We start from the raw sequence: 19,282 nt of genomic DNA, 5'->3' as shown, positions 1-19,282 counted from the left end.
AGATATAATTTCATCTCATCGTTTTAGTGGATTTTTTCTTGACATATATGTGAGAGGGTATTTGATGTCTGTGACTGAAGTATATCCTTCAGTAGATTATTAAGGTTTGTATTGGCTTTTACAATGTAAGTCTGATGAAACTTAGCCCAACTCAAATGACAGATAACCATGTACATTGGAACAATGATAAAGATTCAGTGGTGCTAAGTCAGGTCATCTGCTCCCTCGGTGGCAATGAAATATCAAGTGTCAAAAGGTCACTGATAATATACTGAAGTCAGTTAGCACAGTGATGACTGTCTAGCAGTATGTGTGTTATGTGGTCATTGTTGATAGCTGCATAATAGGACATTAGAAAGTGTTCTGGATTTTGAGAGCCTCGGCTTTCTTGAACTGGCTTGTCCTGCATTTTCAGACGTGGTGAAGGAGTGAAGTGTCAGCAACAGAGTCTCTACCAAACAGGTAAAAGGATATGTATGGGAATCTGAAATTCTATGTGGATGTGTTTCACAAATAGTCTTGTTATGGAATTCGAGCATCTCAGAGTTTTGATGACATTGGAAGAGGGCACACACTTATCTTGGTAGACTTCTTCTCAGGATAGCAGTGATAGTACAGTATGTGCCTTGAAATTGAAAGACTTAATTTTTGCTCTAACTTCTGTAAGAAAACTTTAAACCATTCCCTTTTGAAATCAAGAATAACAATCATGCTAGAGAAATAGATTACTTACCCGATACTTACCGATCAATATTTGAAATTCAAAATGGCTGCCATCCCTGTGTTAACTCTATGGGAAAAGTAAATTTTTGATTTTCACAAAAATAAGCCATTGAAAACTTAATTTACCCCATGTTCTTCAAAATGAGCTCTTAAAAGTGCTAGATCACAAATTATTGTAAAAATTTCAGAAACTGAATATCCATTTCTGAGGTGCATTCTAAGTTCTCCCAATAATAGTTTTACCATATTTACCAGTAATATCTTTCGTATATTAGATTAGAATATAAATCTCATGATCGGTATCAAATTCTGCATGGCCTTATTCTTGATTGTTATTTTGATCTTCACAGAAACTTTCAAACAAAGTGAAGATGGAGGATTTTAAGATTTATTATTTTTTTGCCTCCATGATTGATAAGATGTTCAATATCTTTTCATAATGCATTGCAACTCTGTCCACACCGATAATTTTGATACTCATAAGTAGAATTGCTTTACCAGACTTGTCTCATAAAATGGCATCAGCATTGTAAATAATACAAGTCCATGTCAAGTGAAATTGAGTGCATGTAGCAGATGCAAGCTTCTCATGATATGAACTGGTGCAAAAACAATATCAGTATGGTGTTACCACCCCAAGAAACTTGATAATTAGACTGAGACAGCAAATAGCCTTTTTGCGAATCAGATCATGAATGGGCAAAGCTTAGTCTATTATCTAGAGAAGAATTATTGTGAATTCAGCTCGGTGATCAACATAGCATAAAACAAAAATAACCACAGAAACCTGATCAAGTGCTTGATAAAGTGTTGGTAATCAATACTCTCATATGTAAGTAATACTGACATAGCCATTTGAATACTTCAATGCATACAGTGCTAGTTATACACAGATACACGGTATAAGATGTACATCTATGGTATATTTGTGTACATCACAGTCCCTTGAGTATGGAGGGACTGTGTGTACATGTATAATGTAGACACTGAATTGTGATATGTTGTGCTTAAATTGGTCAGATTACATCATGTTTAAGTAAAGTTATAATGAATCATTCTTTATATTTTGAGTGTCAAGGTATTATTGAAGCAGAAAATATAAATATATAGGTATGTAAATAATAGTTAAAATTATCATGTACCTATCGTGTAGTTTGTTTACCTACATGATCGAGTACATCACATCTGAAATTCAAATTAAACTTCTTAAATCATAGCGAATATTTTGAATATCTTTAAAGGTCCAATTTCCTATCCCAAATGCCATTTTTTACACCTTTTATGATGATATACAGACTGATATAGAATGATGGACTGCATTCTGTAACTGTAGATTGAAAATCCTAGGCACTCTGCTTTAATACGTGATACGAAAACCTATAAAATCCCTAACCCTAGACCTTGGGACATGGTGAAAGATATCAAGTGAGAAGTCTGTATTTTTGTAGTTGGTGGTGATGTGTTGAAGTTCACAGAGAATAACATATGTACATATGTGTAATTTACTCAGTCATTGCATGGTTACGTGGGGTAGAGTAACCGTGGTCATTGTAACATGCTGTCAAAATATACGTGTAGATTATCTAATTGGCTGTAACATGCTGAAATATTGTAATTCGCCCTTCGTCAATAATTGTTAATATCCAAATGAAATTCAGATGTAAATATAGAACGCATTGATCTCAGTCGGAAAAGTTGAAAAAGCAAAACCTTGTAGAGCTCTGATTGACAGCAATAATGGCATTTGAGATCATTCAATACATTGGAATCTCTTAATGTGAATTAGTTGTCTTGAGGCCTAAAATGTATGAAAAGTGTTTTGCTAAGGTTGGGGAATATTAGTAAATAATTTGGGAACCCCGGTAACATTGCTGCTGTCCCTCTATTTGATTCTATTGATATACCAAGGGGAACCCCGGTAAAATGACTGGGGAACCCTGGTAACATTTACCTGCTTACCATCCTTAACAAAACACTGATGAAAACTCTGAATGCAATGTTGCATTTCATAAAAATTAAGTTGTAGAGCAGCCTTGAGAATCATAGTACTCGTGCAAGAATTGTCCTCAAGTTCGTCAATGTCACTGCCTGCAGCATGACAGTCAGAGAATCATACATGCCGTACAGGCTGACATTGCTGTAAAGCTTGTTAATGTATACTGACCTTTGTATACGTAACTGTACATGTATGTTTCAATTTAATTTTTGTTTTGCTTCTCTGTAATGTGCTGTTAAACAGAAAGACAATGCTTGGATTTTGTAATGCTGGTAATGAAAGACAAGTTTGCTCTTATTTGAAAGGATTTAAAAATCAGATTAATTACCTGTAAAGATCAGGTGTATACCCACAGAAAATCACTTACAGCTGTTTGCTATTAAAACAGTATAACTTTTAAAAAGATTTATTTTCTGTGTGTCTACATTTTTTTGCCTGTTATTCAACTTGCATGTATGACCTACATCTTTTGAAAATGTCTGTAGGTGACAGCCTCTTGACATGTTTATGTTCTGTTGAAGAAAATAACATAAAACACTCTTGTACTGCTGATGCAAACAATTTTACTTTGTGTGGATTTTGCCAAAATTAGTACCGGGTTTTATCTTTGACATTACATCATATACATGTAGTTTGAAAATTAGATCTCTATATATGAAGATTAGCTTGAAAGCGATACCACATGGACACAAAGAGATCGTAATTTCTTGAAACAAAATCTATAGTTACTGTAGTAATCATTATGTTTCAATAAACATCCATCAGTTACTTGAAAAATAGGTACATATTATTGATGCATAGTAGGATTTTTAATAGTAAAATATACTTTTTCTGACGTTAGCCTCAAATTCCATACTGTATCACATACATACTTCCTCTAAATCAGTTTGAATTGTTGCTGCAGACATACACACAGGTACATATATTCCCCAATGTATGTATGTGTTGACCTAACTTCCTCGACGTATTTCTCAATTCAGATCTGTCTTGAACCGGGCCAATATTTTACTTTAAGATATACAGAGTTGCTTAAGACACAAGGAGAAGTCTTGTAGAGTACAAGTAATACTCTGTACAGATTGAGTGCTTTATATGGAACTTGTAGTAAGAAGTTTTATTTACAGTGGACGAACAGAGTATCGTGACCCTAGACAATTTATTCATGCCGTGTCTATGGACTGAGTTATATCTTTAGTGGCAAGCAACTATTAAATCAGGAAAGAGGTCTTCCAGGCACAAAGCCTTTCAAATGTTCTTTTGTAGTGGTAATTCCATTTATGAGACCTCACCCTATTGTCTGGGTGAACACAAATTCAATTGAGTTCTTATGGGCCATAGGGAACAACAAGGTGGTGCGTGTCTATCTAATTTTGATTCTGGTTCACCGGGTCCTGCTGTATGTATACACATATGTCTGGTGTCATTCATGAAGAGATGTATATGCAGTGATGCTATAAATAGTATGTTGTTTTGGTTTTTGTCATTTCTGTGTGCCAGAAATTGATTTTGGCAGTCGAATGATTTGCTAAGTATTTCAGCCCAGTCATCTGATAATAACTAGGGCAGAAATTATATACACAGTCTACTTTTCAGTGCTCATGGTTTCACTCGTTTGCTTCTTTGACAGATAACAGATAGATCATCAAGTCATCAGTAAATAACACAGGAGTCTAGCGACATGGTAGACTATTACAAAGTTTTGGGAATATCAAGGACAGCCACAGAAGAGGAAATTAAAAAAGCGTAAGTTCTTGAGCTTCGACATTTTACATTGCTTGTTTTCTGCATGTAGCAGGCTTTTTTGACTCAGTACTATCTCATGCTTTCAGTCATTTTGAATAGTCTCATAGCTACAAGGAACTTTGAACGTTACCATAGGGCATGTTTTTGAGGAAGAGGCTGGTTGCTGCTAGAATGTGACTTCATAGCAGACAACCTTATTTTTGAACCCTGGATATCTGATACATGTGAGATCAATGTAGTATACAGAATAAATATTCGTGGCTTGTTATAAATATCTCATGGCTTCATATGAAACACAAACTTGTATGGCATGCTAAATATGGTATTAAGTTTTACATAGAGTTCACAGACTTTGAAACATCAGGTGATTCATGGTCTATAGATAGCTGCATTGGGATAGTGTTTCCATGGAAAGGGGTAGTGTTTATATGGAAGGGGAAGTCATTTGTACCTTCTCGTGTCTTCTCGTGTCTATTTATAGACAGAGAAGGTATTAGAGTTGAAAACCAATATGCTGCTGTCAAGAACTTCCGTCTGTCAAGACTTCCGTCTGTCAAGATCCGTTGACGTCATGCCATTGTGATGGGTCATATCATAAACTGGTGGGGGTGTTCATGGCTCAGGTTGAGGTGTGGGAGAACGATTTTGAGCTATGACAATAATCAAAAGGGACTTAGCGGCATAGCCACAGTGTTAAAGCCTTTCTCCAGGTTTCTTAGTTGACTACAATCTATTACAGACTACTGAGCTGACGTTAGGGTACTCACTTGTGTTTGCTCACTCTGTGAGCGCTAGTGTTTGGTACTGAGTTGCGTGGATATCCCCTCATGGCCTCACGTGATCTGGGCCTGTTGCATAATCTGCAGAGATGATCATATGCCTCCGAGTCTGAAAACTGTCATTGTGTAAGCCTGTCGGCATTTTCCTTGCATTTTTTCTCATTTAATTTTGCAAAATATCGGCGAGTACCTCAACATTTCAAGATAAGCCTTTCTTCCCAATCGTTTCCTGGAGTTTCAGAGTCATATGAACGAAAATGAGTGAAAGTTTTAGACAGGAAAATCGGACGTCGGCCATGTTCAATGTTTACAGTACAATCAGAAGTTTATGTGGAGGAATTAACCAACAAACACAGGAGTGTTCATGATGCCCGCCCTCTAGAGGCAGACCCTCCTATATGAAGTACCACATTTGATGCTTGTGGAAAGCTTGACCACACAATGGAGCATTTAAACTTTTAGAAAATGACAAACTGAATAAGAAGGTATTCAGAAAATGTCAAATACTGAGGAAAAATGCGCAAATATTCAAATAAACAGGTTAACTGATTGGTCAGCTATAAAAACAATGAAAATGTTTATGATCAAAAGTTTTTGAGATGCGCACATTTTAACAAATACAGAAATTATTAACATTATAAATATAAGACCAAACTATTTTTTCAGGGATGGGACAGGTCGGAAATGAGGGGTGAGAGACAAAGGCACTCCTATTGCTGCATGTGGATGCAGCCACACCATTTCATTTACAGCATACTTATTCACTGTGTTGTGTTCAAGTTCCATATTGTACTGACTGTCATACAAGGATAACATAAGCAAATCAAATCAAATTAGAAAAGGATCAATGCTGTTGTGTGGATTTTGCTGAACATGGCTGATATTTCGCCCTATATATTTGGTATCCAGCAAAGGCATATTTTGATGTAAAGTCAAAATTAACACTACATTGCTGACAATATATTTTACCGTTTCTGCATTTTTCTTTTTTAAATTATAGTATATTAGTACTTCAAACAGATTAACAGTTATCGTGATGTCAACCCATAATTTTACATCACAAAGACTGTAATTCTGCCAATTTTTTTTGTTTTTCAGTCATTTTATAAATTTTGCACTGCACAAGATGATTGAACAAATTGCAATGTTTGAATTTGTAAACTCAAAGAATAAAAATCCTTTGGTCACAAATTAAATTATTTTTTGAAAAGAAATTTACTCTTGAACACTTTTAGCATATATTCTTTACACGGTCATGTATTTCAAGGAAAATATGCCTATTAAAAACAGTAATTTCTTCACTTTCAATTTTTTTCAATACTATGACAATTATCAGCCATGAGGTTATACAAACACAAGACCAGATAGGCGTTTTTCATCATTTCCACAGGACTCTTTGGAAAATCCATTAAAAACAGTTAAAAGTGACTGGAAATGATCACTTGGTATAACATTTAACCCTTTTCCTGCAAGTCGGTGAAAATCCGCTTGAAATTCGGTGTAGCTAGAAGCTGAGCAGCCACAGGCCGTTATCCTCCTAAGGCGGTGGAAATCGGGCTCCTTTTTGGTACCCCCTTTCCTGCCTAGTCGACGGAACTACGTGTAGCAAACCCTTGCTCACGCTAGGGGTCGTTCGAGGACAGGTTTTTGGGCGAGGAACGGCGTTTGCTCTCGAAATGGGTTCACAGGGAGTCCAAGGACAGGGAAAGGTGCAGAAACCTGTCCGCCAGTCCCCCACACCCGAGGGGGGCTGGTTTTTTTTTACCGCTTTTTAGCGGACTTGGCAGGATAGCATGGTGACGTTTTCTGGCGGAGTTGGACGTACTTGGCTGCCTGGCACTATACAGATTGCTGCCGAACTTGACCAACTCGGCAATGCTAATCTAGAAGGCTACCTCTTGCAAACGACTTGGCAGATATGCCGATGGTGCGAGACGAAAGTCACTTATTCAGTTGTGCGTGACTGAAAATGAGAACGTATTTTTGACGGGACGGCTCGACTTGTTCCTCCCATGGAACGGATATGAACGACTCGGAAATACCATTACAAACTGGTGTCCGACGTACTAAGCTGGGCTTCAGCTCTGCAAGTTCAAGCCAGGCAACGTCCTTCACTGCCTTGGCCGTGCCATTCAATGGACGTAGCTTTGGATTTTTTATTTATTCCACCGTCCGAAGTACTGGCTCTGGTTTGCAGGCAAACGTATCCTCTTGCCGACGCATTAGTAACTACGTACGCTGTTTGCGTACAGAGAATTCAAAAGGGCACATGAGGTCAATATGCTACATGTACGGGGATACCGTCTGCATTTAGCAGGGACTGCTTTTGTTATGCAAACCAGCTAGCAGTACAATATGGCTGCCAGCATGTGGACACGTCGATGGCTAGAACAATGGAAGCATATTGCGTTGCACCCGTGCATCGCAAAAGTGAACTGAAGACTTGGGGTAGTGACTGGTTATCACTGGTTAGCTGCAGCCCAAGCCATGTCGGTACAAACCCGTACCTGACTGAGGACCACTCGATTAAGTCAGTAATGAACGGTAACACTCGTAAGCCAACTCCCAACTGAGCTGGCAAAACTACGTAAAGCTGTGCTTCAATGGCTCAGCCATGTCGTTAATACAACGGCAAAAACGTAGTTTTTGTGCTACACACACTGCCAAGTCGTTGAGGTACGTATTCAATTGACCCTACCCTGGGGAAACAGGACAGGTTTGACGGTGCTGCTGCACCCCTAGCACGACCCTCAGGGTCTCTGACTAACAGACGAGTGAGGTGATGTTTGTGCCTAGCGGACGTACGTAATACTGAAGGAGTTTATTTCCGAAAAAATAAACATGAAACGGCAATAAAATACGCACTCCCAGGGGCAAACAAAGCCGGTGACCTCAATTTTTTCTGCAGCAACCCTTGAGCTCCTTCCCCTGTCTACGGGCATGTAGAAATTATCGAAGTCTAACACGTATAAGTACGGCTAAAACTACCCTGAAAATGGGCGATTTCTGCCAAAATGCCTGGCAGGATAACATGCAGGAGAGCCAATCTTTTGCAGGCACATATTATGGGGCGGTTTTCTACTGACTTGGGAGAATAACGGACAAGGGCGCTCGGCAGGAAAAGGTGTTAATAATTTAACAGTGCCAGTTGTGTATTCACATGCACCAGTCATAAGGATGCGTCTTACTATTTTGACTGTTAATTCTTATTTCTGAATTGTTTAAATTTTTTTCACATTGAACTATCCTTAGGCAGTTTATATTGTAGCTTAGAATTTTTTTGATTGATGTATTTAATCATCTTTTGGGTTCTTTGGGTCCATATCCCACCTCATGCCCCTACATCATCAACTATTACCAACAACTCCATGCCAACAACCAATTACCTGACCTGGCCACACATTAGAGAAGGTACAGCGTCATTGACGGTATTTTTGGAAACTACTTCCTGTCAACTTCTGACAGCTGTGTTTGGAATTCATGGGAATTTGAAACAATATGTGGTCTTTCCTCAATGAAAATGGACTGCGATGGAGAGGCAGAACTCAGTTTTGAGAGCATGTGTAGTTTGTTAATCAACGGAAGCTCTTAAAAAACTGCAACTTTACATGTCCAATATCAAACTTGCCGACAAATATAATGTCATACTGTTCTATTCAAATGTGTGTATGTATCTGTCCAACTAGAGGAACAAGCCGCCGCTGAACACTATTGACAGTTTGGAATTGAAAAAAGCTCTCCCAAGGGTCCACCCGCATTTACCAAGCACTAGAAAACTCCTTTATGTGCCATGATGTGGAAGCATGATGGTGAAACTTTAAATTAACAGTGTGAATGGAATATGTTTTCTGTCTGTGTTCTCAATTAGCACAGAACTGTCAAACTTGCTCACATCAATCAACCTCATTCCAGTACCTAATTCTGCGTCTGAACCCTTGTTTTCTGTGGTATTATTAGATATTTGGTATTTACTCGAAAGGAATTGAGGTTACAACATTGTAAAATGGCCTTGCAACGTCTTGTACTCATTTCATCCTTCATTCTCTCCATGCTCAAAAAAACTAACTTGTCTGTACAGCTAAGAAAAAAAGACAAGGGCAAAATATGCTTTATGATAAGAGACTGTGCGTAGATTTATTTCAGCATGCTGAAAATCTGGTTGTACATGTACATGTACTACACCACAAATCATAAGGAAAATCCCTATCTCTAAATGTTTACACATTGGTTCCATGGCTATAATTTGTCTAACCTCTGAATTTGAAATGTTAAGTTTGATTGAACAACAGTGATGAAAGTGATAAAGAGTTTGTCTATGTATACATGTCATCTTTTATTCATACACCTACTCAGTCTGTAGGCTCAATGAAATTAAAGAATTTGACCTTAGAATTGCTGCTGCTCTCTTTGTCTATTTTTAAATGCCTCAAATCAGCCACAAATTTAGGTGCACTGACAAGACATGCAATATCATGAAATTAAAGTCGGAGGATGGTTTCTGGTTTGTTAAAAAATATAACAATACTGTTGTCTTGTCAAGAAAATCTTAGGGAAGAGTATTTTTGCGTAACTTGCCTTATTTATCCTCTATTGTCATTGTTGAATGTTGTGTTAAAGAGAGTTTCAATGTCCTCTATGGTATTGATAGGTCTACACATACATTTACATGATGGAACTTATGTAAATAATACTGGTTAGTGACCTGCAGGACAAGTGACATGATCAAGTATTTGTTTCAGTAATTTGTGTGCAGTTACAGTGTCATTTTTAGTTGTCAACTGTTGTCAGAAACATGTCAAGTTAGATCTGAGTTACCGGTAGTCAGCTTTACTCTGTGCTTTGCGGTTCAATTTTGAATTGCATGCATCATTGATCTGTGTTTTTTCAGATGTAATTCAGTAGCAAGGTCCATGGGTTTCATTGATTATTCAGCAGTGAAGACTAGTTAGAAATATTTGACCAAGATTTTCTCATGAGTAGCAAACTGTGTGCAGGGAGTCTGTTCAAAGCAAATGCCATCAGGTATTGACGTGCAAGCTCTGTGAGAATTTTTCTTGGAAATCCATAGAATATTATTGAATAGGATTTCATCATAGCAGGTGTTACAGAAGTTTCTATAACCAAGCCACAGACGTACCAGCAAACAAATTCAGTCACCCTTTTGTGATTCATCGCTAAACTCTCAAAAAACATTCTATGGTCTTGTGCTAAGGCTGACTCACGGAAGCCTGGTATGGTACTTTGTAGTTGTGCTGGTTAACCCTTTGAGTGCTGTAATTTTTTCCCATCAAAATTTCAGTGCAACAGTTTACCAATTTTTGTGAATTTAGTAATTTTGGACCAAACGGACATTGCATTTCTTTGGCTAAAGATTTTTATCAAAATTTGGCAGAAATCTGAAAAAAATTGACGGGGGTATATTTTATAAATGTGACACAATTTGACTTTGGCTCTCAAAGGGTTAATCCACAATGTGAACCTAAATGTTATTATACCGTACAGATTGGCTGTATGTCAGAATCTCAGAACTAGCTGGTTAAGAAAGCACTCTGATGCTATTTGTAGTGCCAGTTCATTGGTATTTGTCCATTTGTTGTCCTGGATCGTCATCACCTTCTACCATTTACTATCTGTAGTATTTAAATAAAATCTTCAATGATCTACATGTAACGTTAGAAAATTTACAAGGCTTTTGAATTGAAATCTGCTATTAGTTGCAGTAGGTAAATTTTGCAAATGTTTTGTCACTGTGGTAAATTTTGTGATATATTTGTCAAAAGAGATCAAGAATGTCACTGTATTTGGAGAGCCACATTGTAATCAGCAGCTGATTTGATAAAACTGGCCAATCCTTGTTATGTAGTGAACTATGTAGGGTTGCAGTGACTCACCAACCAACTATCCATTGCATTAACACACATCAACTGCACATCAACAAGCAAACTTGTCCACTGACAAAAATTGAATTTGTACATGGATGTTTGCTATTGAGGTTACTGCTTTGCCATGGAAAAGCTTGCAAATCTAAACTATTGAGTACATGTATGTTTCATACATACACATAAGATTTGTTCACTATTGGGTTGGTTTAGCTTTCAGTTAGTTATTTTGTTTTTCCTAGGTCCTCCCTACTTTCTGAGAGCATAATGTGAACATGACATTTCTGCATCAAATGTACCTTATCAAAATCAAGACCAAAATTATCATTGAGTGATGAATTGTATGTTGCAAAAATTTTCAATGTTACAATTCAGAAAGTATGTTTTATTCTGCAGGAACTTTTGGAAAATTTCAATTTTTTCCACAAAAACAGGATTATAGGCTCTTTTAATTTTGCCACAGCTCTGAAATGGCCTCAGGAAACTCCTACAAAGAATACCAGTGGAATAGCATTTACTGTTTTATTTTCTACACATTCATGAATGTACTTCTTTACCTCAAGTAGACAAAATAATTGGCGACAACCATGTTTATTAAAAGTTTAAAGTGTTAAACACCATCATCTTCTGAGAAACAACCTGCCATCAGAGATTTATATGAGTGCTATGGAGTGGGTACCCTGGCGATGAAATCTAATTCCAGTCAGTAAATCTGTTGGTCAAGTTGCTTCAGCAAGTGCAGAAATTAGTCTAATTTGTGAAAATTGTGATTTCAAACCACAGGAGAATATTAGTTTTGACTCTCCATCAAATGGATAAAATACTAGTGGTTCCCAAGGCATAATTTACTGTACAGTTTAAACTTGGCTGATTGAATTTTTAGATTTGTTTGAAGACCTGTTTTCTGGAATAGGTCTGGAATACATCCAGTATAAAATAGAGTGAAACAGTACAGCTGTTTACAAATCATAAAGTAGTGACATCATCAGTATTTTCCAGGAATATTTCCAGTTTCTATTTCTTGTGAACTTCACTTTCAGTGACCTCAATTATTTTGAAATTCTCCATCAGTTTCCATTAGTTAATGTTTTGTCAATGGTGTACATGTGCAGGATTTGGCAAGCACGTGATATCCACCACGATAACATAGAAGACAGGTTATGGGAAAAACAGAAAACAAAAGACAGAAATTACAATGGTAAAATGCTAAATTAATAATCAGAACATGGTACAGAGCAGTCCAACTAAATTAATAATGACGCTCTAAGAAAAGAAAAAACAGATAACAGCAAGCATATCATGTGATTGTGTGACTGCTTATGATTCTAAAAATACACATATTCTCATGAGTAAAGACTTTTAGTTTCTAAAGACCAGTCTGATGATATACAGAAATAACTCTGCAGATGGCTGCCTGCAGTCATACCCATAGTAAATAAAATTGTTTCCCCTGTACATTGGAAAACTTAATTGGTTGTCCTGACAGTTCATGCACATATGTAGATGTTTGACATGTATTCCATGCACAGACAATGATATAGATGACATCAGTGCTGTGGCCATGGGTTGTCTCTTTGGAAACCATATTGGATTCAATTCATCATTCTAATTCCCTGGAGACCCCTCTTTCCTCAGGATTGTTAATCGTTGACAACATTTGCTTCCTGCCACCCTTTTATTTGATCATTTCAGTTATGAATTTATAATATGCTATTGTGACTTATGTCAGCAATATTTTAACTTGGATTTTTGATTAATCAAAATTTTCCTTAAATTAGCTTATAGATAACTGTTCTGATACTATTGCCATGGGTAAAATTATATTGAAGTATGAAGTTGGTGTTGTAAAAGATCATGACTTCAATCAACTTGTGATAAATTGGAAAAAATACCAGGAAGGTAGTAGTGCTGTTTGTTTCAACTTTCAACTATAATGTATGGGAGTGACCTCGCAAAGTTTGTCTGTCCATACAAAATGCTATGATCAGATAAACTAAAAATATCCAATGTTTATGTGTATATCCAGTGAATTGACCTTATTATTTGTCAGTATATAATTAAGTATTATATACAGGTAGCTTTGTCAATACCAGCCAATTTTGTAAGGTCATACTCTCAGATTATTACTGATACTGTATGATAAAGGCGTAATATTACATGAAGTTTTCCCGTTCCTTTGATGTGTCCTCTTTCTGACTTGTACATTGCAAATAGTAATACACTAATGGAAGGAAAGCAATATCAACCAAACTAACAGTCTCGTATGCTAGATCTCAAACCTGTGTTTGCACTTGATTCGCATCACGGGCGTCAAAGCTTGAGCTAACGCTACATTTTACAGAAGGAGCTCGGCCTTTTGGCCCAAGTCACTGCTGATGAGACAGTGATACATGTAATGTATCTGATTATACAGCATTGTGGCCTAAGATGTTTTCTTGATCAGCAAATTCACTGGTATTGCCAAAACTTAAGAAAAGCCAGCAATAATATACCCCCTCTCAACCAATAATGGACTCAAGCAAATTTTGCAGTCCATAATGTACATTGTACGTGGCTTTGCCTTGTACTTTATGTCTTGCAAAGTTGGCTTTCATCCATCATGGGCCAGGAGGGGGTAGATTATTGCTTAAATACAGGACTTTGTTATGTGATTCTGTATGTGTGATAGGTTAAGCTCATCAGCAGTACCGGTATTTATACAGTTTACAATTGGAATTAGGCAAAGTTCCTCAGACAAAATATTTGCAATCATTGTGGTCAACAAATTCGTCCTTTCATTTGTTGTATGTCTGACATGTATCAGACTGTTTCAATTTTAATACATCAACTAACCCTGGATAACAATAGGGTGTTGAGATACATTGTTATATTTTATAGGAATTTTAGTGTTCTGTTTCTACTTGTAAATTATTCTATTGTTTTCAAATTTTTACCCATGTGAAAGTCAGTGGTGCAATATAATACTAGGCAAATCTCTTAAGTATTGTTGAGCTCAGTACATGTTTATCTACCTGTTATCCCCCACTCCCCATCACCTGGGGGGAGGGGATAACAGGTAGATGCAGGTAGTACCATTTTCAGATACTGTACTGTTAACAACATGGATGGCTAACAAGTTGGGTGGGGTGGCAGTGGTTGGTAGATGGGTATCAATTTGAAACAAATATTATGAATACGATCAGTATGGCAGTATCATTATTTGTCAGCAAATGGTATTATCTAGGACATATCGCATACTGAACATGTAATATTGCATTTGAGAAAATGATACAAAAATTATGTCATTGTGCATATATATATATATATATATATATATATATATATATATATATATATATATATATATATATATATATATATATATATATATATATATATATTTTGCAGAACACATAACCTGAAGGCTGTGTATATAACAATATGAATCCATTGTCTCCTGTCTTTATATACCGGTACATGTAATCTTAGTGTACATGTAGTAATTGCAGGTCAAATGACATACATTTACCTCTATCTGTGTGGCATGTCCAAGTATTACAGGCATTTTGCTGCCTGTCTGTAACAGAAACTTTCATGTAGTCCAACTGTGATTTATAATGAAGCGTGAAAAACATTTCTTGCCCAAGTCTTATTTCAGATCAGACCAGTTACATTCTCTCACTCAGCTTAGAAAGCGAGACAAACTTTTAGTATCAATTGAAATGAGAAAACAGTTGTGAAAGTGTTAACTTTGAACTAATTGAAATTCACTGCACTGAAACTGTAAGAGTCGCTCAGATTGGCAAGGACTTCTTGTCAAGAAATTCCTCATTACAGTCATATTGTGTCAAGTGACAACTGGTTGTGCTTCCATCTGTATAAGGTCATTATACCGTTTTGTTTTTGTCGTGTAAGCTAGATGTGCTCATGTAAACAGAGAGGTGTTTGTGTTGGAGATTGGGGTCAAGGGTCAACCTAAACAATGAATATTCACTTGTTACTTCCTCCCTTTCCTTCCAGGTATCGTAAATTAGCATTAAAATGGCATCCAGACAAAAACCAAGACAAGAAAGATGAAGCAGAGAAGAAATTCAAAGAAATTTCTGAGGCATATCAAGTGCTTTCAGACAGTAAGTAATCAATCCAAATATTCACAGCACACAGGTAACAGACATAATCATATTTTTGTTTCCATTTTCCATGCCCAATTCATCTTTAACTATCTTGTCAAGATGGTGAAAACCAGAAAGCAAAATATTCCTAATATAACATAATTTAAAGACTTGAACATTTGAAGCTCCAAAGCATGACTTAACTGAGTTGATTGTCTAGCTCAGACTAATAAACATGATGGTTTTTGTTGACTGACCGTGTGTGACCAGATGTGACCAGATAGTATGGTAATATTCCATGTTACTTAGTGTATGTTGCAATGATTTCCTGGTTATCTAAAGTCTGTATGCTAACTTTGAATGACTTAACTTGGAAAGGATAAATACATTTTAAATATTGTATCACAAAAATTTAGCTCAAGCAGAAAAAAAATTTATAAATCTTAGATCAAGTATACTTACAGGATCACTCTGGAGTACATTGCACTTGAGTCCAGAGTCATCCTATCTACACACCTGATTCTTATTAAATAGGGATGCAACTGTATTTTCTCAAATATATGGTATCATATTTTCTGTAAATATGAAATATTAAGTTTATGAAAGACTTGGCTGCAGTGCTGTGTACCGTATACAGGCATATGAGTGTGGTTTATACTTGCCTGTTGTTGAGTCAAGCGGACTCGAGGAAATGGTACGAAGGAAAACATACAAAGTGAACTTACAATGTTAATGTTCATTGCGGAAGTCTTACATAAAACCTCATGTAGTCACTGAATAGGAACAGGGGAACCCATAAAAAAGTACAGATTGGAACTGAAAGTGTTGACACAGCATTGCCCTCCTAGATATCTTTTAATTGAGTTTGTTCATAGCCTTTTGGAACGGCAGGTGCTGACACTAGGATTGTCTTCTTAGAGTTTATTCATAGCCTTTCAAACAGTGAAATTTAACCAAGTCCCAGATGTGTTTAACAAATCACGTTGACAACACAGGCCCACCATCAGGCTGTACTTGTAATACATGTACTATAATCTTCCGGACATATCGATAAGACTGCAAATAAAGTTTTCCTGTTAACTTTCACTTTCCATACCTCATCTTTACTGACTGTAAATTTCATACCAAATTTAGCTGTGCAATTGTTAAATAATTGTGAGTGCACATTTAGTAGAAACATAATTGTGAAACTTGCAATTTTCATTTAATAAGGAGGAGCAATTTTTACTATGCAAGGATGCAAAGTTTTCTTTTTGGCACAACTGTTGCATTGTTCAAAAAAGTTATGGCAGTACTTGTCTTGGTTTACATGTTTTAGTCGCCCTGTAAACTCATGAAGATTACTTTGTGTTCTATTTATAATAAACTTTCAAGGCATACTTTGAAATATGGAACAAATCCGTCCCAGGGAGAAATGAAAACCCAGTTTAGAAATCAAACTCTATTATGTACCCACACCCGGGAGACAGGACGGAATAAGAGTCTAGGTTAGTATGCTAAAGATAAAATTTCAAACGTGGGTACAAATTGTACAGAATAGTGGATTAAGAAATAAGCCTGATTGTGTGCTAGGAATGCATTTTCAAAATGCCCTTTTCAGCCACTACAAACTTTGAAAGGATGACACGCTGTGTAGAGAGAAACACTGTCAGTCACAACATACAGTTTGTAAAGGGCATGCCGGCCATTGACACTGCCGACTTTTGCTTTTATTTGCTATGAGTTTGTTTACAGCTCTTCTAAATCATGAATACAGCATCAGCTAGTAGTGTCAATATCTATACAAGTATTTTTGGCTTGGCTGAGAGCCTTCACTTAGGGATGGACCATTAGATCTTGGGAGGGGGGGGTGGTCAAAAACAGAAAAAAAAAAATTTCAGAGCAGAAAGTTAGGAAAAAAAAATCTTCAAACTAGTTTGCAAAATAAAAAAAAAATAAATAAGAAGACAAAGGCGTAAAAAAAAAATCTGCAAAAGTCTTTAAAATTTTGAATTTTTTTTAGATTTTACCGACAGAAAACAACTTTCTGTATTTTTAGTAGATCCTCCCGGCACATTTTTGATTTTAATTTATACATTTAGAGTGACTGTATCCCTTATACTGGAAGTTGTGATTATCTTATCTTTACAGGACTTTTGTATTCTGATCATTTGAAAATTATGAAATTATAGAGCCTGTGTTCTACTTGTTTCCTGCGTACAAACGTTTCCTGCGTACAAACCAAGCAGATACACTTGGTAAAACATTGAAACTATGGTATGGTTGTCAAGACAGAAAGTTGTATTTGCCTTTTAAGATCAAGGTAAACAGATGCAGGCCACATCAGTTTCATTTTTTTCACAGCATTTTATTGCAATGATGAATGCAAGAATGGGTGAACAAGTAGAAACACGTCAATAATGATAAAACAACATATCAAGTCATTATGTATTATTTTGCTTTTAAAAAGGCATTTTCAATTCTTTTTTCTCAAAAAACAGCCTCAAAAAATAACAGCAACACATGTTTTAACATTCAACAATACACTACGTAAAATGCCATCTATCCAACAAATCCCAACACAAAAATACACAAAAGGGTTGAACTTTGAAAGTTTCTCGATAGCAAATACTGAATAAATCTGCATGAATAATCTTTTTGTGTAGCAAATTTCAAAGAAATTGGACAAGCCCTTTCAGAGAATACAGATTTTTTGACCATGAATGGCATAAATTGCCCTAAAAGACAAATATTGAAATTTCAACACATCTATACACATCCAATCAATTTGGACATGCTGCTACAGAGAAATATATGTTTTGATCAAAAAGGGCAACAATTGCTCTAAAAACACAAATATGCAAATTTAACTATATTATTTAGCTTATTTTAGCTTCTCAGCTTGTCAAAATCAATTGTAAATCATGAGATGCATGATGTTTGGTGGGGTGAATGTAGGCATTTCACCACGCAGTAGAAAGGGAAGCCAGGAAACCAAAATAGTCAATTTTCAAAACTATAGGAAGCTACTGAGGAGCAAGAAGACCATTTTCAGAGGAAGATGTGTAATCCGAAAAAAATGCTCCCAAAGTGCCACCAAATAACACCATTTTTATCTCTATTTTTCAAAAGCTCCAACGGCAGGAGGGGGATACCCCCTCCTGACCACCCCCCCCCCCCCCCCCCCCCCCCCCCGCAAAATACTCCCCAAGTGCCACCAAATAACACCATTTTAATCTCTATTTTTCAAAAGCTCCAACGGCAGGAGGGGGACACCCTCCTGACCACCCCCCGCAAAAATACTCCCCAAGTGCCACCAAATAACACCATTTTAATCTCTATTTTTAAAAAGCTCCAACGGCAGGAGGGGGACACCCCCTCCTTACCTCCCCCCGCAAAAATACTCCCCAAGTGCCACCAAATAACACCATTTTAATCTCTATTTTTCAAAAGCTCCAACAGCAGCAGGGGGACGCCCCTCTCCTGACCTCCCCCCGTGACCGCTTGCGTGGCCGCTTGTGGTGCTTGGCACCAAATCTTTGCCCTCTTTATCTTCAGACAGCGACGAACTAAAAAAAATTATAAATCTGAAAATTTACTCTGAAAAAAAAAATTTGCACTGCTAATCTCGATTGGAAAAAAAAAATTTCAGAAATTTACAATAGTAAAAAAAAAATTTTCACAATTTCATTGTGACCACCCCCCCTCCCAAGGTCTAATGGTCCATCCCTTAAGTGGTGATATACATGTTGTTCAGTAATGTCCATTAGAAGGATTGATATCACCAGTGTTAAGATACTCTTTGCGTGTACATTCAAGAATTTGGCTGTTATTAACTTTCTGATTATGACATTATCTGAGACTTGAATTATGTCCACTGCCTGCCCAGTCAAAGGTCAAGGTGATTTCATTTTCCCCTGCCATGATATGTATGCCCTAAATACCCAGCGTAGGAAGGTAAACATTCTTCTGTCAGTGATGAAAGCATGAGTTTCTCCCTATGTATCATTGATGAGTGATGATATGTGTTGTATGGTCATGATTGTTGAGGCTAGCATTTCACTGCAAGGAAACCACTCCTTGGGTATAGAC

At 36.7% G+C, this 19,282-nt stretch overlaps 1 protein-coding gene across 19 annotated transcripts in view; it reads left to right on the top strand.

Moving 5' to 3' along the window:
- Positions 1 to 19,282, top strand: part of LOC139140998 (dnaJ homolog subfamily B member 6-like) — a 54,973-nt gene that overhangs the window by 10,867 nt on the left and 24,824 nt on the right. For 11 of the 19 annotated variants that reach the window (XM_070710534.1, XM_070710532.1, XM_070710535.1 and 8 more), the window contains exons 2-3: positions 4,347 to 4,462; positions 15,120 to 15,229. In XM_070710534.1, coding sequence (XP_070566635.1) covers positions 4,398 to 4,462; positions 15,120 to 15,229 — 175 coding nt within the window. In that variant the 5' untranslated portion in view covers positions 4,347 to 4,397. Of the gene's footprint in view, positions 1 to 279; positions 463 to 4,034; positions 4,116 to 4,152; positions 4,180 to 4,346; positions 4,463 to 15,119; positions 15,230 to 19,282 lie in introns of those variants that run through there. The other 8 variants (XM_070710545.1, XM_070710537.1, XM_070710533.1 and 5 more) reach the window with 6 other exon arrangements.

Source organism: Ptychodera flava, chromosome 9 (genome assembly GCF_041260155.1).
Source record: "Ptychodera flava strain L36383 chromosome 9, AS_Pfla_20210202, whole genome shotgun sequence".
Taxonomy (NCBI): Eukaryota; Metazoa; Hemichordata; class Enteropneusta; family Ptychoderidae; genus Ptychodera; species Ptychodera flava.
Note: the sequence above shows the minus strand (reverse complement) of the source record. Positions and strands in the feature narration are given on the sequence as shown.